Here is a 27,132-nt window from a genome sequence, read left to right on the forward strand (position 1 = left end):
TGGAAGAAGTATTATTACAAGGAAATAAAATGTAATTAAATTCATTACATTTGCTACTTTTCCAACTAGTTAATTTTTTCTTTTCTTTCTTTTTTTTTTTGCGCTTAATTCGATGGAAGAATTTTTCCGTAAGTTGTAATTATCAACATTACACGTATTACCATAGAGTAAATAGGATTATATTCAGGCTAATGGTATTACTGATCAGTTCGAGTGGGGAGTATCTCAGCTGTGTGATTGATATTTGATAGGCTACTGCAGGGATCCACTTGATTTCGTGCAGGAATGTAAATAAGAAAAGCATCGTGCTGTGTCGCTGTAATCGTATTTTCTGCACACTTGAGATTGGACAAGTGTTAAGTGAGTGTGCAAGAAGTGTAATCTGATTGATAAAAATATGTTTATTTTGATAATTAAATAAGTGAGAACGTGAGGAGTAGGTAAGCAAATTGAAAAACTTTATTCACGGTCTAAATGAAATTTGAGTCAAGTTTATTTTTTTATTTTTTAGATTGAATGAAGTAGTGGACTTCGTATAAAAATAAGTAAACAAAGAATATGAAGGCCTTCAGAAAAACGTTTAGGACACTTAGATAAACTACATAAAATAACTTAGGTCTAGAGTATAGTTTTGTGTGAAAGTCTTTCTTTCTCTCTTTTTTCCAATAGTCTCCAAATCTGAGCATTTTTTTTTTTTTTTTTAAAGAGTGTAAGGAGCAGTGATTCACTGTAACTTTTAAGAATACTATTACCGAATATGTAATCACGAACTTTCAAATACTCGATAAAAAACTATGGTAAATGTTTAGCAGAAGGGTCCAGAAGTACGCATAAAATAGAAAATGTACTTAGACCAAACATAACCTAACCAAATCTAACCTAAACTAAATTAAACTAACTTAAACTAACCTTATGTTAATAGAAATAAGCAAAATTGTATATTTTTTTTTTCGAAAATTATGCTGGACCCCTGCACTAATATAATCTAACATAGGCGTACTATCCTAAACTAACTTAATGTGAAGAGAAACTACCGAAGGTGTAACATTTTTAAAGAAAAAATAGCTGGACCTTTTCTGCTAAACATTGTCCAAAACGATTATCTCCCAAAGAAATTTTCAAAAAGATTTGCGTGCAGTTTTACTATACGGGTCCATAGTATAAGAAGTAGTAGTAGTAGTAGGAACGGGTTATAAGCCCCGCAGGGGTTGGCTGGGTTCTGTTCTCGACATGAAATTGGGAAATTTACGACTAGCCCAATTCTTTCTTTCTTTCTTTTTTTTTTTTTGTACATTTTACAATCTATGGATCCGTGTAGTAAAACTGCACCAGAATTTGAATGTCGATATCAATTCGTACCATCCATATACGTGTTAAAATTAGTGCCGTATTAAAGTAATGGATATACATGCACTGTCCTTTGCATAAAATATACTAGGAGTATCAAAAATTTCCACTTCATTAGCAATTTTACAGCTTAAGAGTATGGTTGCATGACGAAATATATTTCCTAGTCTGCTGGGAAGCCTGAGTGACCTAAGGCGAAGGTTGCCAAGGCACAAATGCGCGTGACATTTGATATTATTGTGACGTATAACAGCACCCTGAGGAAGTGTGTATAAGGTGTTAACGTCGTGTAACCTATATTGTGTGCAAATCCTTTACTGATAAAGGTTTACATTGTTATTGTGCTTCGCATTATTGAGCCTAAGTTCTGTCATAGCTTATAGATATAAAATTCGAGTATGTACACTCATGTCCAAAATGATTGTCGCATATCTATAACTGTCTTCTTGTAAGAATATAATTTGATAATGATTGTGTAGAGTACTTTTAATACTGATACTATGTGTATAATCGGGAAATGTATATTTGTGATAAATTTCGTAGGAACAGAATTATAAATACGATAGTTATGATGAGTAAAATAAAATATTGCTAAATGGACAAGAAGGTTTTATTTTCGTTTTATTGTTCTTATTTACAACTCTTTTGACATGAAATTTGCCACATACATGTCTTTGCCGATTATACACATACTAACATTATAAGGAATACCGGGCAAATTCGCTATTAAATTATATTCCTACAACAACATATTTATAGATATGCGACAATAATTTTGGACATGAGTGTACGTCCATTTACAACGCCGAGATTATGAAGGACGTGATCTGAGCGTGGGCTCCGAACTACAACTGGCACTTGAACCCGATGCATTGGCAGGTGCACTGATCATAATGCAAGGTATCCGTCAGGGCATAGGACGTTACCCACTACAATGGCTCACCTCTAAGAGAGTTAGGTTACAGGATCTACTTCAGATAGAAATTTGGCACCTGTGTGACTAATTCCGTTGATTTTATTCTTGCTGGCTAATCTTCCGTAGATGGCGGCCTCGGATTAGCTACTATTTACAGCGTTAGATAAATGTTGAGCAGACGGAGTCCGGAAGTACGTAAAAATACAAAAATTTACGGGGGAAATGGAAGATACAAGTACTTAGACCTAACCTAATTTAAACTAAAGTGAAGTAGCCTAATATTAATAGAAATAAGCAAAATTATATCTTTTTTTTTTTGAAAATTATGCTGAGCTCCTACACTAATATAATCTAACCTAACTTAGCCGAAACTAACCTAATATGAACAGAAACTACCGAAATTATAACATGTTCTAGAAAAAATAGCTGGACCCCTTCTGCTAAACATTGTCTCAGCGTTATAAATGTTGCGTTCTGTTAAATGTTGCAGATTACGCATTATTTAGGAATCCCTACCTTCTCATGTTCCCAACTATCATTATAAACATCACCCTAATACTGTATTACTTAAATAAGCTTTTAGAAGGGGACTGGGGCGGAGTTCCTATCAAATACATGTCCCTGGACCATCGAAAATTACAAAATGCATAGAAAAATATTTATTTCCCTACTAGGTTGCCATATAAGGTGATAGCTACTTATATACATTAAATATAAATTCAGTGCTAGTTGACCACTGAAAAGCACAAATGCTATCTAACCAAGTCAGGGCAGGAGAGCAACTGAGGAGCGGTAGCGAGAGAGTCTGACAGGCGCGCCAACGATGGCGAATATACGCATAAATGAGTATAGTGGAAAACACTTTATATGGCACAACTTTGCAACACTGCAAGTATACTGTTTTCACGTAGAATTTGACTTGATGTTTTATTGAGTACTTCGAGGTAAAGAGCACAGTTTCCATTTTGTATTTCTATCTTACAGGTAAACTTTAGATGTATTTTGATTACTTGTGCAATCCCATTGTGAAATTAAGTAACACGTACATTCCGTGGATTTTTACAAATTTATGGCCCCATAAAATGTGATATCATAAAACTTTGCCCCATTTCACCACATTTGTTTTAGAAGCATCGTTTTTTATTGATTTCGCTCTGCATTTGTGTATTTCCCTCTAATACTGCAGCATACACAACCTAGACTAGTTAAGAGGATAGTGGGTTTGAATCACTGCCATATTGTAGTCTATTGCCTGTTTACCTAACACCGCATGAATACGCGAACTCAGAGTCCAGACTTTAACTTCATTTTTCTCTCAAATTAATCACCCTATATATAGTATGATACTGACATTTCGTCTGATCCTGTTATTTTTGTGTTTCGGGGACGCCATCTGGGAGAGTTAAACTCTCTTTCTAAATTTATAAATGTAACTCGTAAATTTTCCCAATCTACCCAGCAAAAGAGTGATATGTAAGAAATTAATGGTTCGAGTTTACATTAACAGCACTAGTTGGTATCCTTGCGCACATACGAAACATATCACTACTTTGGAAGTGACGTTGTTTGCCTCTGCTATATCCCGACTTCGTTCGGAGTCTTCGACACGCAGGAACTCTCATCCTTGATTAAAAATCACATTTGTTCTTTAAGCAGCAACGATTATAGTGTCAATATTGAGATGTTTTTGTTTTATAGTAAGGGTTATTAGTGGTATACGTCCTATTGTTTCATCACCGGCAACTAATTTGATAATAAGATAAGTGAAAGCAAAACCTTAACTGTACATTCTAGATGATTTCTGATAGCTAGTTATTCTGATTTTTTTTTTAAATGTGCATTTACCCTTTTTTCTTTTTTTTTTTTTAATAGGAAAATGCAACTCATAGAAGATGCAGAAGTATAATGATCATTATAGTGTGGACGTCGTAAGATATGTCCATACGTGATTCCTGTGATATGAGTGGATATTGTAATGGAGTTATTATTACATATCTACATCGGAATATTATTGTTTGGAGTTCCTTCAACTTCATACCCATCGTTCCAGGTAAGAATGTCATTTTACTCTTGATGGAGAAATTACACCATCTAATATGCTAATGTTTTCATTTTGTTTACGCAGTTATGTACATCAACAAATATAAGGCATGCAGAAATGAAAGTGGAACTGATACATTTAAGCAAAGGTTCATTTAGTTTTAATTCCTAGGTATATTATAAGTTGAAAAGTGTTACAAAGGGGACAAGATTTGTGTAACAATACTGTGTATACATAATCAACTAGGTGGTTGAGACAGCTTTCCCATTGGTCCACGAGACAATGGATACCGTCAGCGTAGTTTCTCGGACCTCATTGGTTTCCTTGCTCATAGACACTGCTGTCTGCAGTCTCTCGGGTGGTTATTCGACGACTCTCCCTCACAAAGGCGTCCGCTGCAGCAATTGATTCATCCGTGATGACCAAATGTTCTAGATCTGGTCGTGGGATGTCCGGTGCACTCACGCGTCCATGACGAAACTCACTACATCATCTGAACACTGTAAAACGTGACATACACTGAGTCCCATACACATCCTTTATTCGACGGTAAATGTCAGTTCCACTAACACCTTCTGCCGACAAAAATTGGATTACTGGGCGCTGAGCCTGTTTGGAATCCATGGCATGCTCGTTACTTGTTATCTCGCTTCTGTTGCAGTCAACTACACACAGACCCTATCCACTGTATGTCAAATTTCTCCTGACATACACTGCCATCTACCAGGGAAATCTCAAGGTTCTACCACTGGGAATAACGGCGCTTCAACCTCAGTTCCACTTTAAGTTTGACGTGCCTTATACAAGGAAGAAGACAAAGTGTCAAGTATGTAAATATAATCTTTATTCTTTCGTCAGAGAGCTACTCCCAGTTGAAGTTTCCAGTGTAAGGAAGGTAAGTATTGGATTCGAATTCGAATGAAACAACGCAAGGTATGTGTTGGGAATTGAAACAGGCACGAAGTGTTACGGAATGTTTGTTCTGAGCTCAAAGTACCACAGAAGGTTCCATATACTCTTAATTAGGATGTGTGGTCGTTGTGAATCTGTGCAATAACGGATATCAGATATTATTCTCAGAATTCTTTTTGTATGTTCACTTTGTTGGAAAAATCTATACGAGGGTCACTACGAAAGTTTCGAGATACGCATTGTTGTGGCACAGTATCTGAATTCCAACAATTGCGTTCGGTAGTGGTATCCAGAGTGAAGAAGCGAAGCAAGTTTCAATTCGACTCGGTTATCGGCATGGCCGTATCGTCTTCACTTGTTTGTTTATGTGAGCAGTATTCGGCTGTCTAGAATGGAGCTGGAAGGGGAACATTTTCGGGCAATGATCCTTTACGATTTCAAAAGTGGTTTGAACGAGACACAAAGCCTTGACCGTTTGCAGGGGGCATTTGGGAACCTTGCTCCTTCCCGTGCTACAATTTTTCGGTGGTTTGGTGAATTCAGAAGAGGCCGGACATCGCTTAAAGATGAGGAGAGAGCTGGACGTTCGGCTACAGCTGTGTCAGATGAAAACATTGCCGCTGTGAAACAAATGATTCGAGAAAATCCTCGAACAACTTTCAGGGACATTGAATCTACAGTGAACATTGGATCGCCAGCAGTAACAAAAATTCTTCATGACCATCTTCGTCTCAGGAAGGTTTCATCTCGTTGGGTGCCTCACACTTTGACTGAACAGCAGAAGCGCATGCGTGTGGAATGGTGTAAAGAAATGCTTGCAAGATTTGATGGAGGCAATTCTCGACGCGTCTGACATTGTTACTGGTGATGAGACTTGGATTTATCAATTTGACCCTGAAAATAAACGCCAGTGTACAGTTTGGATCTTTCCAGACGAAAATCCACCCACGAAAGTGAAGCGACCGCTAAGTGTGGGGAAGAAGATGGTCGCAACTTTCTTCTCCAAATCTGGCCATGTTGCAACTGTTCCACTTGAAGAACAAAGGACTGTTACTGCTCAGTGGTACACCACTGTTTGCCTAACAAAAGTGTTCCAGAAGCTTCGAGAACGGCGTCTAAGAACTGGATTGCGTGGGATCCTCCTTCATCATGACAACGCGTCCGCACACACGGCCAATATCACAATTCAGTTTTTAGAATCTACGGAGGTCAAACTTACGGCTCATCCGCCGTATAGCCCTGACCTGTCCCCATGTGACTTTTTTCTGTTCCCAGGATCAAAAATCGCATGCGTGGGAAGAGATTTTGCAGCCCGGAAGAAACTGTAGTGGCTTACAAGAATGAACTTTCAACACTTGAAGAAAAAGACTGGCAACACTGCTTCCAAAAGTGGTTTTCGAGGATGCAAAAGTGTGTACAGTGTAATGGTGAATACTTTGAGAAAACGTAAGTGTTAAATTGATTTTATATATGTAAGTTATTTCACATCTCAAAACTTTCGTAGTGACCCTCGCATTCTAGCTATTTTGTACTATTATTTGTTTGGTATGAAACCTTGTAGTAATTGAAGCACTATTTCATGGACATAATAATATACTAATGTATAATAAAAGTATCAACTATTACCAGGGCGTTATTGTTCGGGCAGCTATGTGGTCGCTCTAAGTCAAATCTCTACATTTAAGAAACGTAAATAATTGATTCCAAACTTTCTGATAATTGGGTGTTATTTTATTTAATATTAGCTCCGTTTAATCAATCCCCCTTGGAGAGTATCTGACATCGGCGCAGGTCTCAATTTTTCTTCTTTAGAGTTACTAACAGTATGTAAAGAACTGTATGTACTATGCACTATATGACAAGAGTTGTCTGATTTAAATTAAGCTTTTTTTTTTTTTTTTAATCCATAATTTAAATCAAATTTATTTTGCTTAAAACAGAAATAAAATGCGATATTTCAGACTATTCTGAGACAATAGTAGCATCCTAACCCTATGATGGTAGGATCGTAATAAGTTTAAACAAAGTATATAGCCTAGTATTTTAGTTTATAGTTAATGCGCCATGAATTTTGATAATGTACCGATTTAATAATTACATACTGTATAGGAAACCTAAGGAGAAATATGGAATCCATTTGATATTCAGTATTCAGTCTTTTAGTTGAGAATTGTACATATCGTGGGAATGCGTATCATAGACTTTTCACTGTAACTGGAACATATATATCTGTCGGGCTGACCTATTTGAAATGAATTTTTAGACATAATAAGTACGTACCTTAAAGTGGGTTTGTGTATCCTAAAGTTGTGTGTGTGTGTGTGTGGGGGGGGGATAAGACATGTCAAGATTTATGCCAAAAGTAGTGTCTCAGGCAGGACCGTGAAAAGTTACTTATTATTTGTAAAACCAGCCAAGTGGGTCTTACTTGGTAAAATCAGATTTTATTGGGCAAAATTGGGTTTTATTAAATTTGGTACGTATATTTAAAGTTATATTTCTACTTAAAATGTTATGTAAGCATTCATGTTCATACGTATGAAACACCTTGTGAGGCCGCAGTGGTTCGATCCCAGCTTCCTCCAAGTGGGCTTTGTGATGGACAAACACCGTGCGCTGCGTTTTCTCGGGATTCTCCCATTTCCTTCCACTTTTGTCATGCCATCATTATCATCTATCTCATTACCACCGTCTGCCTTAGCCTTAGTGCACATTCGTGAGGTATTAAAGTAACTCATTTCGTGATAGAGATACGCAAGGACAATTTGGGATTGCCATTATGCTGAGAAAATAGAAACTGACATATGGAGAAAGACATTTTAATATTTGTTCATGCTAATACACGAATATATATTAGAAACGAAGGGAATGTAGTTGCATTGCTTTTTATTCCAGACTATCCGAACTGCTCATTATTTGCATGGGGAGAATTAGGTTCGTGGAAAATATTTGACCTTTCCCCCTTAGGATACGCATGTTAGTAAAAGTAATAAGAAAAACACCATAAGATATTATATTTTTGAGATAAATTTTGAACTCTCTTCTCCTTTAGGATATGCTCTTTAAGAAGAGTTACGTGATAAAATCCAAGCTTGGGGTAGGAACTATGTTCAAAAACTCATTTCAAACTGTTAAACTGTTTTCCCGATATGCGATCATAAACAACAGGCAATATGGAAACACACCTCTTCGTCCAGCTTCTCAGAGAGGCGAATCTGTAGCATTCATTCAAAAGATTGTGTTGTCTGTGTTTTGGGACAGTAAAGATGAGATTTTGATTGATTACTTACGAAAGGAGTTATATGTCAAAGGGAAGCAGTGGAATTTGCTCTCGAAAGGCGTGTTGTTGCTGGCGGACAATCCACCGGCTCATTGAGTAGCAGAAACATTTTTGTGCAGCAACGAACCTTTGCCCCACCCGATCAGTAATACAGTGGAAATCTGGTTTACCTCGAATTCCGAAAACTTCTACACGATGATATTGTCGACTGATCCATAGATGTGAGAAATGTAAGGTGGTAGCAGTGAATATGTTGAGGGGGAAGTGTCCATTAATCAAATTGCAGATCCCTATCTCATCTCTATAAGGGAAAGTAAGAACTTTCTTGCTTCGCCTCATCTATTAGCAGTAGGTGATGTTTTGTCTCGAGCATAAAGGAGGAAGTTCGTACACTTGTGTGTGTGAATAATAATTTCATGTAAAGTTTGGCGTCGTAAATTCGGGGCGGCAATTCTAGTGTCCGGAGTCACCAGACCCTATTGGTTTTACCACTGAAAATGATTTAGTCGCATTCTACAAACAAAGTACGAAATTGCAACCAGTGGTGGCTATTTGAGGGGTGTCAAATTGGTAATAATTAAAATTTTATTGCTGCAAGCTAAGGGAAGAAGACCTTACGTAATGTTGTAGTTCATGACTACAATCAAGAGCAATATCACACCATAAGTTTCAATAAATAGCTTAAAGACAGAGAAGAATATAAAAGAACGTGAGCAGATAATATCTATAAATTGCTATTGAACAGACTAGTAACTGTATTCTGGTGTTTTTAAGTGAAAGTTTTGGTGCGCAGTTTTACTGCACTAGCGTCATTCCACTTCAGTTCAACCAAGACTTTTAACCCACTATCTCAGATTTGCATGAAATTTGGTAGTGTTATAAAAGTTTTTATGCTGATTACAAGTGTGTAAATTTTATTGCAATAGCATCAGTGGTTCAGAAGTAATTGCATTTCAAAAATGAGAAGAAAATCCATTTTTAACAGTCGCGACACGATATTTTCCCGGTTTGGAAGAACAGTAAAACAATCATATTTCGGTTCCTATTAATGCCAGAAACACGATTCTTGTTTTATTCAGATTGTCTTGAAGTTGTTTACCATTAAAAACATGAAAACTTTTCTTAGAACTGATAGAAAATTTATAAAGTCATTTGAAAGGTAATATTTTGAGAAAAAAACTAGAACGCCATTTTGTAAACTTCAAATCTTTATTTCTCGAAATCCCCATCATGGATTTCAATGAATTCGTTTTTGTTTGAAAACTTATTACATCTAGTATCACGTATACAAAAATTGTGATCGGCCATCCAAGCACTGTGGAGATATCCCAGTCAGTGTTGCCAACTGATTGCGAAATAAACTTTTTCCAATAACTTCCATGCTATTTAACATATCCACCTCAAAATTGGTCTAAGTACTCTTCGGTATCCTAGAAACACGTCTGTAACACAGCGTTAGACGTATCTGTGTCACATTATGCAGTATCCTTATTACATATCTATATTCACTATACAAAAATTGTGATGGGCCATCCAAGTACTGAGGAAATATGTCAGTCAGTGTTGCCAACTGATTGAGAAAAACTTTTTCCATACGATTTAACATACACCCTCCCAAAAAAATATTGGTATAGGCACTCTTCGGTATCCTGGAAATACGCCTGTAAGCACTAGCTCTCCTCCCAAGCAATCTAGTTATCAGGGTTGCCTGTCACAGCGTTAGACGTATCTGTGCCCACACTTTGCATTATTACGTGCGACATTACAAATATACGAAATCATGTGGACTAAATACCCCTAATTACTGAACTACCAATTTCGTAAAACATAATATATATATATATATATATATATATATATATTCAATTAATACAGAACGCTATGTTCGACACCCTACTAACCTGTACGCAGGGCTCAAAAGCCGTATTCTTTCTGCTCTCATTTCCAAACAATAGCGAAATTCACCTTTTTCTTTCTTTGTAAATGTCCATGACACTAGAAAAAATACTACATGGTTCATCGCTCTAAATCTTTCCGAAAGTCAGAGTTAGTGAATGTATTTGTAATATTGCTTACCCTGCACAACGGAGGGTGTATCAGCTAGTATATCTATAACAAGTCAAGTCTTATAATGCTGTTCTAATGTAGTATAGTTATTGTTAGCATTAAGGAAACTATTGTATCTCAATATGATTTCCTCAACTAATTATAACTATTCAACACAAAAGCTACTGCATTCTTTCAAATGATACGAAACATGACGTACCAACAGTCTTTCGAACACAGAAAAATGGTATTGTCGTATTTAGAACAATATTTTCCTCGCGTAACAAAAGTAGAATATTTTACTGATGTGTGTGGAGTCCAATATAAAAACTGCAGAGCCTTCTTTCTTAGATCTTTACTTCCATGCAAGTGATTACCCTGGTATGATGGCAAAATGGTCTTTTTTGTTACCAGTCTTGGAAAGTCCCCATGCGATGAAATTGGTGGGGCTTTTAACCGGGTTGTGACAAAGCAAGCCATCAGAGACCACTGTCCGATCAAATAAATACATGTGCCCTTATGTTTCATTTCTGTGAAGAAAACATTAGCACCACGTTTTTCTTTGTGTACTAAAAGGAAATGGCTGTTGTTCGTGCCACACTTCAACAAAGATTTCTGAGAGCAAAAACTATTCCGGGAACACGTGCAATGCATTGTTTTGAAAAGTTGGTCCATTAAGATTGGAGAGAACCGTACAGGTCTGGTTGAAGATTTTAGTTAGTCAATAGTGATGAAGGTAATGCATCAGTAAGTTTCCTACATCCCTATGGTCCATCGCCCCAATGATTCCTGTTGTGTTCCGTTTACTCTCATCTTATGTAAAGTTGATATAACAACTGCTACTGGCAGAACATACCAGTTAAGTCCATAGTCTCTGCAAGTAGTTACTTCAATGTGGGAAACGTTTACAAAAAGTATTTGATGTTAATATCAAATTACAGCAAAACCGAAGATTTATTTTATGTGCTATACTATGTAGGCCTATAATACTATAAAGCTTTATTATATTTGCTGCTTTGGTAGTTATTCTGATTAACATTTAAAAATGCTAATGCCCATTTAGTGTTCAGATTATTGTATTTTTCCCCTTACCTATAGATTTTCGAAACTCCCTATTTCAACACCGTGTTTGGATGGCTCATCTCAATTTTTGTACAGTGAATATAGATGTAATACCGTTACTGCAAAATGTGGCACAGATACGTCTAACGCTGTGAAAGGCAACCCTGACAACTGGGTTGCGTGTGAGGAGTGGTAATGCTCACAGCCGTGTTTCTAGGATCCGAAGAGTACTTATAGCACTGGGATATCTCCTCAGTGCTTGGATGGCCTATCACAATTTTTCTATATGTAAAACTAGATGTAATAGGCTTTCAAACAAAAACAAATTCATTGAAATCCATGATGGGGATTTTGAGAAATAAAGGTTTGAAGTTTACAAAATGGCGTTCTAGTTTTTTTTCTCAAAATGTTACCTTTCAAATGACTGTATAAATTTTCTATCACTTCTAAGGAAAGTTTTCATGTTTTTAATGGTAAACAACTTCAAGACAATCTGAATAAAAAAAAGTATCATGTTTTTGGCATTAATAGGAACCTAAATATGATTGTTTTAGTGTTCTTCCAAACCGGGAAAATATGTCGCGACCGTTTAACATGGATTTTCTTCTCATTTTTGAAATGCAATAACTTATAAACCGCTAACACTATTTCAATAAAATTTACACACTTGTAATCAGCATAAAAAGTTTTATAACACTACCAAATTTCATCCAAATCTGAGATAGTGGGTTACATTTTTCCAAAATTTTGGTTGAATTGACGTGGAATGACCCACTAGTTATCGGAATATCAAATATCCGGACACATATATTTTCAATAATTCTAATATTTGTTGTTATTGATTTACTTTTTATTTTTAAACACTTTAAGTACCATGTGTATATATTCTATGTGGCCCTACGTAGTGTAGTCGGTAGCGAGCGGTTTGATTCACGATTAGAATACTCGATCGAAAAGGTGTAACAGCTTTTTCAGGTCTGCCATTCTGAGCGTTTTTCCCTTGCTTTTCCTCATTCACACCATTCATATGCCGAGATAGTTCCTAACATACAAGTTCCAGTCTACTTCCTTCCTTATCCCTTTCCTCGCGTAGTGTGCTCGCTGAGGAACATCGTTCCTCATACGCGACGGGCTTATGGTCATAAATACCGTTAGTACCCAGACATACGTTTAAATACGTAGGTAAAAATATGCATGTATTTTATGCACACTTGATCTGTTAGTGGGGACTATGTTGATATATGTTATGCACGTTTCACGTATTATTCAATAGACTAGAGAACGCCACTGATCCGACACCGAAAAATCTGATATTGGGCCTTGACGCATGTAGTGAAAACTCGCTCATGTGAAACGTAACAAAAGCGAGATGTCTTCTTGAATTCTGGCCCATATCGGGACGGGAGTAAATAGAGTTTGGTTTGTTTTCGGTGCCAGGCTTGCATAAGAGATGCTTTCAGAATGTTTGTATGTTTATGATTTGTGTTCGGTAAAGCCACTTCTTTTGAACTACATCTCTTAGCGAGCACTGTTCTTTTAATGTTAGTGAAAAAAAAGTGCCCAGGTTATCCGTATTAATGACTTGTAGTTCAGGAGAAAATGTGAAAATTTTGTGTGTGAATAGTGTTAGCAGATTCAGTTACTCATCATTTTTATTACCGAACTTTTCTGGGTTTAATTTTTTCCCTTTTTTGGTGTTTCAGTTTACTTATGATAGTATTATTGATATGTTTACATGCTAATATATAATTAAAAAAATGTTTATTAACATGAATAATGTCGTTTAGTAACTTTGTATTCTCTGTACTTTTTTTTAGGAAGAATGTGAACTTGGTGAGATAGATAATTATGGTAAGTAGCTGTGATTCGTCCATTATGTGCTACTTACTAAGAGACCTCATCACTGCGAAATTAAAATACCGCTAATTTTACAGTAATTATATGATATCTTGAAATAGAAAAAAGATAATCGAAAAGTGGAACAAGACCTCCCTAGACAATATTATTTTGCGTGAGATACCGTTATTAAGACTCACCTATCTGCTTTCGATTTCCAGCCATTTAGAAACTCGGCATTTATTTTCGCGTTTCTAAATAACTGCAAACGCAAAGCTACTAGGTAACTTGTGATAATGCTACCTCATGCAAAATAACATCGTCTAGGGAGGTCTTGATCCACTTTTCGGTTATATTTTATCTATTTGAAGATATCACATAATTACTGTAAAATTAGCGGTATTTTAATTTCGCAGTGATAGGGACTCTTTTAAGTCCGTACTAGTTTTAATACGTATGTGATAATTTTTGATTATGAGTATTTCTATGACCTCTTATGAGTTTCGCGTGTACAGTCTGCGAGGAAAGAAAATAGTGTGTTTTTTATATTTATTCATATATGTGTTTCGATATTTTAAGTTAGGTAGACTGTGTACTTTTCTTTTTCTCTTTCTCTTTTGGTTTTTAAACACTGCCTTTATGTTTTAAAGAAATGTATTTTATTTAATTTAATAATAAAACTAACCAGGTCAGTATATTTATTTTGTGAAAATTTGCCAGAACACTTTTGTTTTCACAGGATGTCTATCGGTCACGAATGTCATGAAATCAGAAACCGTCATGAAAGTCAAGAAATTTAGCTTTTGGGTCACGATTTTTTCTTATAAGTATAGACTGGAAAATTTTGTTCTATAAAACGTCAAAATTCACCACCAAAAATATGTATGGTTGGCTTTAAACGCTATCAAATCGCAAGCAAAGCACGCTTCTATCGCATGCATGAAAATACGGCCTACTTCGCACCCAAATTTTCTCTTGAAAATGTTGTGAAATTTTATTGTTTGGTAAAGAGAGCGTCACGAAAAAGTCACGAAATTTCATTTTGAAATTATGGTAGACACCCTATTTCATTATTTGTCACGATTGTTAGGGTTGTACTTTTAAGTTTAATATATTTTTTAAGGTCGGAAGGCACTCTTTTATCTATAGTCGCGAAAGTTGAACGCAGGAGTACAAACAGGTATAGTGACTCTCTAGTTGCAAGGGCTTGTATCATCCAAATAGGACTGATTATCTTATAACAAGTGAAATGAAGTTTTACGTGTCACGGTTATGTTGACTAGGCTAAAGGAGATGGTGATGATGAAAAATGAAGGAAATGGTGGAATGAAGAAAGTGGTAGGAAACGGGAGAACTCCGAAAAAATCCACGCACACGGTTTTTGTCCCAGAAAGCTCATTTGGTGTGCGCTGGGATCAAACCAAGAATCCTTTGCACCAGAGGTGAACGAACACTCTACCACTGAGCCACGCATACTTTATAATAGTGAACTCATCTCACATCTATATTGATTATTCTGTTTCTTATAAAATGCCTTCGGCCCCATACTTCTTGTAATAACTTGTGTAATAACTTCTAAACCTAAAGGTTCTTCGAACCATCTGATTCAATTACAGTAGCTACCATTTCCTGTAATTCAAACATAACAACAGATAAACCATAATGGACTAACTAAATTTTTCTTTTCAGCACTGCCCGATTATTTTCATAACTTCAATCCAACCACCTTCTATCAATCAATAACGATGTACAGCAAAAAACTAATGCCGTAAACTCATATACCTACGAGTCAAAATTAAGAAAACTTCATCAGAAACCAGGGTATAATCAGTCTGAAAAGCACTAGCTTAACTATAATACAGTTAACAAAAGCTGGCCTCTGACAGATACACGTGTTATAAACGAAACGGAAGTCAGGGTCGTTCGCCAATCATTGCAGTATTCTTCCGTGCTGTTTGCAGGCAACGAAGGTCATTGACCGCACTGTTACCACTAGTTGAAGGTTGGATCTTCTCTGAAATAGATGTTTCCGTTTTAATACAGTAGTGTCTGTTTGCTTGTTGTTTTACTATATACTGTTTTAAGTGTTCTTTCCCAATTACTGATATATATATATAATATGACTACTGGAAATATCGGAACAGCAACTAATAAGATAAGTGATTCAACATACAGAAATCAGTCACAGCAAATGACATACGACGTACGGTGCTATTTCGGAGACGAGAGAGGAAATAAAAGCCCTTTTTCCACATAAAACAGGTGATCAAGCACACTTCGATGTTTTGAAAGCAAATGAAATAACTATTATCCACATCACTGCAGAAAAATTCGAAGGCGTTAACGATAATTTTTCAGGATCAGTTACAATACCTGGTATATATAGAAATAATAAACATTTCTGACCAGAGTATATACACCTGTTTACTAAAAACTAAATTACAGTGTAACGGTTTCGACAATGTTAAGTTGTCGAAACCGTTACACTGTAATTTAGTTTTTAGTAAACAGGTGTATATACTCTGGTCAGAAGTGTTTGTTATTTCTTTAGTGAGTTCCAGAGTGGTGATGGATAGAGTTGCTGGTATATATATTGATGTATTTTGATATATATATCAAAACGAGCAAGCTTACGAAGGATGCAATTTCATGTCACGTTTTTATACATACTACGAATAAAAGAAATATTTTATATACTTCAAATTCCTGTTTGATTCATTTACGGTAAGATAGTTTATTCACGGGTGGGAAGTTAACTGTGTGAAAAATACTTAAACTGATAAGTTCCTATATTAGAAATTTTCAGGAATGATTTTATAAGAGAGGGAAGATATCATTCTTACGCGGTGTTGTCCTTTTTGAGAAAGATGGCAAATATTGAGCCTGAGAGAATAGTATGGTTTGACAAAACATGAGTAAATGCTAATCACTCGAATAGCAAATGGTAGCCTGATTCAACAGCTAAGAATACAGTGCTTGTTCCACGTAGTAAGAGATACGGTGATTAATTTTGTTACATACAACCAGATAAGGATTTCATATCAAACTCTCTCCTGTTTTGTAAAACCTAAAACGACAGAAGATCCGAATTTCGTGCAAACTCAGTGCCAAAGTAATTTTATTAATCGGTTTCTTACTTTTCCTGTACATTCATAAAGGACGGAAGAGGAGGGATCAAGCATTCAATCGTGCCTGGTTCGATCCCAGTTCGCTCTAGTGAACTTTATGATGGACAAACATTGTGCTCGTAAGTTATTTCGTGGTTCTCCCGCTTCTTCCCACTTTATTCATTCCATCGTTTCATTCATTTCTCATCATTACCGTCTCTTTTAGCCTAGTCGGTGTAATCGTGGTACGTAAATCTGAAAGATTTCATTTCATTTTCACTCCAGTAAATGCATATTTTTCTATGTCGTCTTGCGCAACGGAGTTAAATTCTGAAACAAACCCCTTGAATACAGCGCTGTTCCAAGTATTATTATCATTATTATTTGGAAATCATACCATCCTGTCATTGTATTACGATTATAGAATTATTACTCATTAAACGTCTTAAGTTTGTTATCGGAGCTGCTGCCTCTGTGGTTGCAGAACCTTTGGCAACGGCGCTTCCAATACACCATGTGCTCTCTCGAACTGTTAGAAGCCAGCTTTCGTTAGCTGTACTGTAATTTGCGAAAACTGGAACACACAAATTATAATGATGTAAGTAAATAATAATAATAATAATAATAATAATAATAATAATAATAATAATAAAACAATGATAAGCACTTACTGACCAGTAGTCATACAGAATATAAACGCATTAAGTGTTGTAGCTCATTTCTCCATATCCAGTTGCTCTTAAGAGAATACATTTTAGCATTTGTTTTTTTAGAAATGTAAGGTGTGATGATACTATAGCAGTTCTTGTCCATATTCAGTTCAGGTTATGTTGCCGTAATGTAATAAACTTCATACACTTCCTTTTTATTGAAGAAGTTGTTTGGTGGATATTGATTGTATGTGGTATGTTTATACTTTTATCAAACTTCTTTAAGAGAGAGAGAGAAAGTAGAGAAACATTTTATCAAATAATTCGTGACTGTAGAATTGGTTCAGGAGTCTTTACCGGAAAGTAGTAGGACTGATTTAAAAAAATATTCACAATTTTAACACATCAACTTAATAGTTTTTGAAGTATGCCCCCTTTGCATCAACACAGCGTTTCCAGCGACTCTGCCAATCAGTGAAGGCTTCCTGGAACGCAGAAACTGGAATGCTCTTCAGCTCCCTCGTTACGGCCTCTTGAATAGCCTGGACCGGGCCGTGGTGCCGTTCTTTCATGACCCTTTTCAGTCGGGGGAAGAGGAAGAAGTCTGCAGGAGCGACATCTGGGCTCTAGAATAACTGGGGAAGCTATGTGATGCCGTGTTTGATCAGGAAGTTCATGACAGCAAAGGCGATGTGGCTCGGCGCATTGTCGTGGTGAAGCTTCCTTCATCCAGCGATTGCTGGACGGACGCAGGCGACTAGTTTTCTGAGTCTTCTCAAGTACTTCCATGTAGAGTGCAGCATTCACAGTTTGACCAGGCGGTAAAAATTCTCTATGGACCACTCTTTTGGAGTCAAAATGGTGATCAACATCAGCTTTATTATGACTTGCTCGTGTCGTTTTTTTTTTTTTTTTTTTTTTTCCCTGACGAGGTAAGGCGGGGGTGTGCCATTCAGGTCATGTCATGGGTCTCACTTGCAGTTTTACTCTGTCGCAAAACTTCACCGCGTAACGCTGCTCTAACAAACGGTTCATTCTGGATATGACAAGGCACCTTAAAAGGGGGTTCACCTTAAATACGATCTATACTCTGTGAATGCTTGCAGATGATTAGCGACTAGTGCTCTGGTAGCTAAGACCCCACACCACCCAACCAGCGAAGTAAGATTCCTCTCCTTCAGCACGTTTTGGCGGGAGAAGACCAGCCCTACTTCTTTTCGGACAAACCCTGTATGTCTGTGCAGTGATTTTATTCATTCTCTTCTTCTCTTAGGAGTGGTATGGGTCTCATCTGGTGCAGTGTTATATTAAAGTAATATTTTGATAAACACTTTTAACGTACTGCATTAAGTATCGTAAATAATTCAAGCGGAAGGAGTTGTTATCTCGTAGTCCTCTTCCAGCATCGATCCTATACGAGATACGAGATATAACTTAACTGAAATCCAAACTACATAAGCTTCGAGCAGGAATCAAACCCTGGTCTTTCATGCTGAATGTTTGATCGTCGAGCACTTCACAACCTATAATGTTCATTCCGTCCTTAGAGAAGTTGAGAATGAAAAAAAAGAAAAAAAAGAAAGGAAGAAAAGAAAAAACTCTACAGTATTTAGCGAATGTGATTCTCTCTCCTTGCACCCTAATATCTGTATCTACACAGAACAACAATCATTTGCTACTCCTATAGTGCCAGTTCTCAGCCGCGCCAAGTGATCTTTGTAGTAGACAGACACTGTGTGGGTTGGTTTTCACTTTGCTGTGTGTTTCTGTAAGTTTGATATCCCTCTTTAGTAGAAGATTATCCTATGCCTGGAAATAATCTTCTGTTGCAGTAATAATGTCACTAACAGACTATTTGAGTTTCAGCATTTGAGCTGAGGGAACGCATATTAATCTGTAAGAGCTAAATTTGGTACGTAAGTCGGCCAGGAAAAGAGATGGAAATCTTTAGAAATATATAGCTCCTTACATCACTTTCACCCTTTGTAGGAACCTCACCAAGAGTATTCGTTTCGCTTCTCATATAAAATATGCTGTTGCATCACCGGGGCAGATGGGCACTGTATGACCTTTGTTTTTTTCACAGATGGGGAAAAGTGCTTGCGTGGCATGAATTATTGTTCGCATTCAAGTTGAAAATAGTGAATCCAAATTTCATATTTCATCTTTAATTACCCGGCGGGAGCTAATATGGTTCGGATCACACGTTAAGCTATCTAGTTCGCTGCTGAACGGGACACTAAACTCAAAATCCAAATATCTCTTTAGTTGCGGATCGCACACAGAAACTGTTAGGATTCTGTTACAACAACATCATATATATATATATATATATATTCACTAATAGGAAAACAATAAGTTATCTAACTACAACAAACAAAAGTTGTGATATTGGTCAATATGATCTAAATAGTTGAATTCTGATCTTAAGAATTAAAATCTCAAGGATAATCTTAATGTGATTAATCTGGGAAGATCTGGTAGCATGGTAGCTAGTGCACTGACATAGAAACAAGATATGCTAATTCCATCCTGGTCGTAGTATATTTTTACTCCTTAAATTCTAATTGACTGCATCTGTAGAAGATTTTGTGTTGTAAAAAATTGATATCCTCTGCCTCTGAATACACATAAATGGGACTCCCACAGTCCCGTAGAACAAAGTTTGGTAACACTTTCTAAACAGTCATGTAAATACTTTTATTTATTTTATATTACTTTTTTAGTTTGCAATGAAGATTTTGAGAAGTGCTTTGAAAGCGCAAGAGAAGATGTGTGGTTCCACCTTGGAAACGATGGTGAATTGAATGTTTCATTTCCACTGCCTGAGTATGTTTATTGCTGCCACGAAAAGTATACGGTAGATCTACTCGTTGGAGAAAACTTGAATAGCACAGAATGTTCAGAAGCCCAGAAACTGCCTCGGCATTCTAGAAGAGAGTTCCGTACCAAGATGTGCAGAGAAAAAGTAGAAGATACTCAGCATATGAAGGTAAATCTATATTTATTGCTATTTTGAACAATGTCTCATATATTCCCAGAAAATACATACAATGGAAGTATATTGGGTCCTCTTGGGGACTAAGGAATCGATAATAATTTTGGTTTATTATATTTTTATTTTGAAACCCCCCCATATATATATATATATATATATATATATATATATATATATATATATATCGGGTGTCAAAAAATTCCACCGACAAACTTCGGGAGGTAAATCCTCTCATTCGAAGAAACAAAAGCGCTTAGTAAACATGGGTCCGGAAACGCGTTGTTTCGGAGATATAAGGCGCCGAAACCGTGGGAAATGAATCTTCAAATGCGTATATTTCAGAAACTATTCAACGTAGACGGCGCGGTTTAAAAACTCACCATCGAAGTCATACCTGCTCTTGTTAAACATGCGTGTTTCATAATCTTGCAATGCCTGCGGAAGGGATTCCCCAAAGGAGCATAGGGATTCCCGGATAATCTGCCTAGTGAAGATGGCTCGAAAGGGGTATGAATGGACGACTTCCTCACCTGGTAACAGTACTTCCTTGTACCAAGACGATAACTCAAACGGATACAAAATGGTGGACACTTGTATACCTGCTGTGTGTGGTTGCATAACCGCCACATACGGATGGTGCCCAATAATGAAGTTCGGAATATGAAGTACTGTGAATATGCAGTCGAAGGTTCGTAGTGAGGCACGTGCGATGTTGCTACAGCATAACACACGAAGCAGAGTGATTGAGAGCTGTTGATAGATGCAAACCCGCTATCAAAATGTACATAAATTATCGTGGACAAATGTATGTTAACATATGCAGCATTGTGGAGTATAGTATTAACATACGTAAGAAGCAGCTGAGAAATGACCTCCTGGGAACAGCGATAATGTGATTCGCATATTAGTGGCATAGTTGGTGGCGTGCAATGCTGTAAAGCATAACCTCCAGACATACAAATAAAATACACAAAGCACAAAGACAGAAGAAGACGAGTCAATCAGGAAATGGTGTTTGTAATTCACGTGTACCTTACGTCACGAAATCTTCTAAAAATGTAAACCATTGACTTCAATGCACAAGAGATAGCGTCGAAGCACTTCGTCTCGCACACGAGGGAAAACGTCGTGGTTAACACGAATTCGTGCGGAAGCCTCGACAATGCGGCCCACAAGGTCCAATTCATTCTCCACTGGTGTCTGGTAGACCAACTCCTTCATGTGTCCCCATAGGTAAAAGTCCATAGGTGTTATATCCGGTGATCTAGGAGGCCATGCTACAGGACCACCATGTCCGATCCATCCATTCCCAAACATATCAGAAAGTACATTTTGAACGCCGCGGCTGATGAGGTAGAGCTCCGTCATGCTGAACCACATTTGTCGCCGGACTGCAAGGGGGACATTTTCTAGCAGTTCCGGGAGTACCTCTGAAAGAAACACACTGTAAGTATGCATGTCCAGTCGTGGAGGTAATACATAAGGTCCTACTAAGACATTATCCATTATACCGGCCCACACATTAACTGTGAATCGTTCTTGATTACCTCGGTGAAACATTGCATGCGGATTGTTTGCTGGCCACACATGCCTATTATGAGCATTGTAACATCCGTCACGAGTAAAGCTACTCTCATCCGTGAACAAAACATGCCGCGCGAACTGCGGATTCTCCACACACTGCCGCAGGTACCATCGGGCAAATCGCACACGTTTGGGATAGTCTGGTCTTCCTGCATCAGGCCGGTGAATATGTAAGGAACCTGATTCTCGCAGCTGGCGATCAATTGACGTAAATGTAGTGTGATGGGGACACCGTTGTTCTGGAAAACGTTCTCTATACGGTCTTTGTGCCTCCCTTGCATTTCCCAAAGCTGCATCATATGCCAGATCATATCACTTAATTCGGCTCAAGTAAACTCCATTTTCCACTACGGTGTTTTATAAAGCACAGACAGTGAGCACTGCACACAAGCACAGTCGCTTCCAGAATACACGTCAGTCTTCGGTAGACAGCTTCTTTAGGTGCTCGTCTGTCATATGGTTTAGAGTCGAATCCCACTAACAGCATGACTCTGTTAGTCAATGTTTATTTTATCTCTTCTATCGTATTTTTGTTCCTATAAACAGTTTTGGACGTAAGAAAAACGCTATGTACTGTCATTTCAAGGATAATGTCTTTTTGTTGAATATTCTGGACTCAGTTAGAATTATCGTGTGAAACTGAAATACCTCTTACATGTTTTTAGATTTAAAGAAGACCAGAAACCAATTTCCTTACACACAGTAAAATGATAATCAATGTTGTTTTTGTTTTTAAAGATCGACAATACTCTCCAGAGTTCGACTGCGTGTGCATTTGAATGCAGCCTAAATCTGTTCACATTATGAGAGTTAATTACATCCGACGACAAAAGTTCAGACACAAATGCAGGCGATCTTGCGGCCAGAGCGTTTATAGAGGTACCATCTTGGCATTCGACTTGTGAAACTCAAGAAAGCCACTCAGAATGGTTGAACAAAGAGTGGCGAATCTAGGCTGGGGTCGGGGGGCCTTGGTCCCCCAATTTTGCTGCGTTACTAAGAATCACTAATGTCATAAATACCAAAACGCAGTCCAAATTACGTATTTTACATAGCAAAATACTGACACCCCCTCCCCCTCCAGTTTTTACTTTCAAGATCGGCTACTGAACACAAGAATCGTACCCGGTTCTCTCTACACGTAATCTACTCTGGTGTGCTAAATTGGAATAGGCGTATAGATTTGAGGCTCCAGCAGTTGCATTATAAGCAAAAATAAATATGAGAAGAGTATGACGTTATGATTATTATTTTGTAATAACGTTCCCGCCTTCTAGACCTAACAAAATGGACACGAAGACAATCTTGATGTAACTTTAAATGGAGGAATAAAGACAAGGTATAAAATATGAAGGTGGTTTATTGTTCTGTTTAATAGGTACTGTAGTGCGCTGTTAACACGAGCGGCTTGGGTACCCGAAGAGAAAACGAAACCGTAGCAGGACTTACATTTTATTTAACGAGCTAAACCAATTCATTTAGATATCACATTCGCGCACTACAGTATCGTTCAATTGTACGTTTATAACATTTGGTTATTGTTTGATTGTTTATTTGTTAAGATGTTCAACGTCCCTTTTCAGCAGCGGCGCTATATGGAGACGGGACCTAAACTTTCAAATGCGATCTGATCCATCTCTTGGTTGTTGAGTCCAAAGCTTGGACTCTTAGTGGGGATTGACCCCGCGACACGGCGCGTCAACGTGCAACCTTGCTTTCTGTTGCTTCCTTGCTTATCCACGTAACGGTGCAACAACTGAAAGGAACAAGTACCATTGAAATCAGGTAGACGGTTGCAGACTTATTAAGATAATGCATATGATTTCAAATCACAAATCTCTTATACATTTAATCAGATCATTCATGTAATGTACTTAATATTGGGTCTCGTTCATTAGTGACATTCACTCAGTTCACTAGACATAACTATATTTCAAGCCATTGCTAAAACATTACTCATATCTGGAAATGTCCTGACTGTATTCGCTATCATGCTATTTGGGGTTTTCCTTTGCATTAAGTGTTTTCACAATTTCAATCACTCTGCTTCGTGTGTTATGCTGTAGCAACACCGCACGTGCCTCACTACGAACCTTCGACTGCATGTTCGCAGTACTTCATATTCCGAACTTCATTATTGGGCACCATCCGTATGTGGCGATTATGCAACCACACACAGCAGGTATACAAGTGTCCACCATTTTGTATCCGTTTGAGTTATCGTTTTGGTACAAGGAAGTACTGTTACCAGGTGAGGAAGTCGTCCATTCATACCCCTTTCGAGCCATCTTCACTAGGCAGATTATCCGGGAATCCCTATGCTCCTTTGGGGAATCCCTTCCACAGGCATTGCAAGATTATGAAACATGCATGTTTAACAAGAGCAGGTATGACTTCGATGGTGAGTTTTCAAACCGCGCCGTCTACGTTGAATAGTTTCTGAAATATACGCATTTGAAGATTCATTTCCCACGGTTTCGGCGCCTTATATCTCCGAAACAACGCGTTTCCGGACCCATGTTTATTAAGCGTTTTTGTTTCTTCGTATGAGAGGATTTACCTCCCGAAGTTTGTCGGTGGAATTTTTTGACACCCGGGTGAAACGTAACTCCACCGAGAAACTGGGAGGTGATTCCTTAGATGAAGTGAAAGCAAAAACTTCTAATGAAAACGGGTAGAAAAACGTTTCCTTTCAGAGTTATGAACTGCCGAAAATTCGAAAATCACGTTTCGAAGCGCCCCGCCTTAGAAACTATAGGATCTATCCCAAGCGGTTTAAGGAATTACACAGGAACTGGTATCTAAATATCATGTTTTATCATCTTCCGCTATCGGCGAAATGACTGTAAAAATGAAGTTGAGGTATAGGGATACTCCTTTAAATACTAATGGTGCGGTCATTTCGGTGGTACCGATGAATTCTGAAACATGGTTATTTAGATAGAGCACATACTAGTTCCTGTGTAATTCCTTAAACCGTTTGGGATAGGTCCTATAATTTCTAAGTTACGGCGTTTTGAAACGTCATTTTTCGAATATTCGGGGGTTCATAATTCTGAAAGGAGACTTTTTTTGACCCATGCTTATTAGAACTTTTTTTATTACGTTTCATATAAGGAATTACGTCCAAAATCTTTTCGTGGAGTAACATTCCACCCTATATATATATATATATATATATATATATATATATAGATAGATAGATAGATAGATATAAAATTTAGGAACCTTTATAACGTACTTGCTTTAACATATGCTATATTAAAAGCATGGGGGTGGAGTGGATAAGCGTATAACGTATATTTTATATTCCATTTTATGTAGATGCTATGAAGAGTTGTTTCGAAAACAATCTCATAGTTCTTGTTAAAGTATAAAGTAAAGGGAAGGGGGATACGAAACAGTGACTTATGGCTTCTTATCCTGTAATGAAAATATTTCATGAGCTTGCTCTTTCAATAGATCTTTTTGTCATGCTCATATATGAGGAGAGACAATTAATGTATTAAAGCAAATCAAAGTTTCGTGCATCAGCTTCGAAGAATTGCAAAGTTTTTTTTCTCTTTCTTTCCTTTTCAGAATGCTTCCATTTCTTTCAGTCACGTGTATACTGGGTGTTATAAAGTGAAAATAGAACCATCGACTGCCACAGGTACACGGATACCATGGGAATCAGATCCTATCTATATCACAACCACATATAAGAAAGATAGACTCATAGATCGTCAGCTTCAAATTGATTTTCAGAATTTTGTTGGGTAAGTTTTCCTTTAATTGTCGAATCATTTGTATTTACCTGTAGAGCTGTAAGAGAAATGATGTTTGTATTTGCTTATAATAGCAAATTTGCTTTTATTATTATTTATTATTAAGTATTCTGCCTTTCATCAGGTCCTGGGACTAATGAGGATTTTTTTTTTTTTTTTTTTTTCAATTTAAGTTTGGGTTTCTTGCACTTTCCTCGATCTTGAGCTTCCTCTTTTAACTCTCAATATTTTCTCCTATCTTTCAAATCATCGATCAGCTGTGTTATTCTTCTTCCTATTCCTCGCTTCCCTTCCATCTTTTCTTCTGTGGCGGTGTTGTGGCTAATCAAATTTTGAATGTATTCACCAAAATATATTTTCGTTATTTTTGTAGTTTATTTCGTTTTGTTATATGTTGTTATTTATTGGGTTGTTATATGTTATTAGTTTAAAAGTTTTCTCAATGATGCTATATGACTAGTTGTCGTCATACGTCATTAAGTAGTGCATATTTGAGCGTATGAATATGGAGGCAAAGTTAGTTATCCTTGTAAATTTTAATATTTATAGAAATATTTCTAAAGTCAGATAATTCAGTCGATTTCTAACTTATATTTCAATCAGCAGAATCCTATGATTATTTAAACAAATTAACTAGACTCGACCATGATTACAAAATCATGTGTTTAATATACACATTTCCATGGATACCGCTGTGTAAACCCCAAACTCCGATATATAATAAAGCAAAATTGAGGTTAGTTGGGTTCGAGAGTTCGTAGAAAATGGAAATTTTATAAAGGTTGATCCAATATAATTTAGTCAGCAGCAAATTACGTAATTTTCCAAGTTTTAAGCTGCCTTCGAAATTAATAATTACTTAAAGGATTAAACAAAGTGATTTTTGTTTAAACTGGATTGTATTTAAATAAAAATTTGTGTGGAAATAATAAATTATACAAAAATATATCGGCTGCGAACCGATCAAAGGAAATTTGGATCTTTGTGTAGTAGCTGTGAATAAGATAAACTAGATTTAGCTATATAATTAGCTCATTCAAGTGATATTTGATTCATCTTCAGTGGAATATATAGTTTGCAAGTGACATAGCCTTCAACATGATCAGTACTTAAGAAACTTCAGCTCGCCTCCCTCGAAGGGGGATGGCTGATACCTAGATTCACTACACAAATGTCTTAGCTATAACAAAATTTTAAAAGTTCAGAAATGTTGACTAACGTATAAAAATTAATTTACATAAATAAACAAGTCTTGGCCATTGTAGAATATCATATATAATCAAAATTATTTTCTGAGTTGAAATATAGTAAATCTGAACCTGCTCTATACTAAATCTATTCCAATCATCTTTAATTAAGTGGTAAATGGATTGCATATTTGATCTCATGTTACTTTGAAATTAAAGTGCGATCGTTCATGTTTGTTCAATATAGCACAGAAAAATGTAGAAATTCCGATCACAGGTTAAATTACATTATCTTCCAGGTCTTGTCCTAGTAGTATTTCTTCAGTAAATGCATGTACAAGAATCTGAAGATTTGTGTAGTATTTCTTTGCCAATACATATAAAGTACCTGCATGATAT

General features: G+C 36.8%; 1 protein-coding gene across 1 annotated transcript in view; it reads left to right on the top strand.

Moving 5' to 3' along the window:
- The first annotated feature begins 207 nt into the window (after positions 1-207).
- The window catches only part of LOC145685966 (uncharacterized), an 81,597-nt gene continuing 54,672 nt past the window's right edge, over positions 208-27,132 (top strand). Inside the window, exons 1-5 of the mRNA XM_081758759.1 lie at positions 208-440; positions 4,136-4,313; positions 13,422-13,455; positions 19,924-20,189; positions 25,359-25,537. Coding sequence (XP_081614885.1) covers positions 4,239-4,313; positions 13,422-13,455; positions 19,924-20,189; positions 25,359-25,537 — 554 coding nt within the window. The 5' untranslated portion in view covers positions 208-440; positions 4,136-4,238. The remainder of the gene's footprint in view (positions 441-4,135; positions 4,314-13,421; positions 13,456-19,923; positions 20,190-25,358; positions 25,538-27,132) is intronic.

The sequence above is a fragment of the Thermobia domestica genome, chromosome 5 (assembly GCF_964235325.1).
Source record: "Thermobia domestica chromosome 5, izTheDome1.hap1.1, whole genome shotgun sequence".
Lineage (NCBI taxonomy): Eukaryota > Metazoa > Arthropoda > Insecta > Zygentoma > Lepismatidae > Thermobia > Thermobia domestica.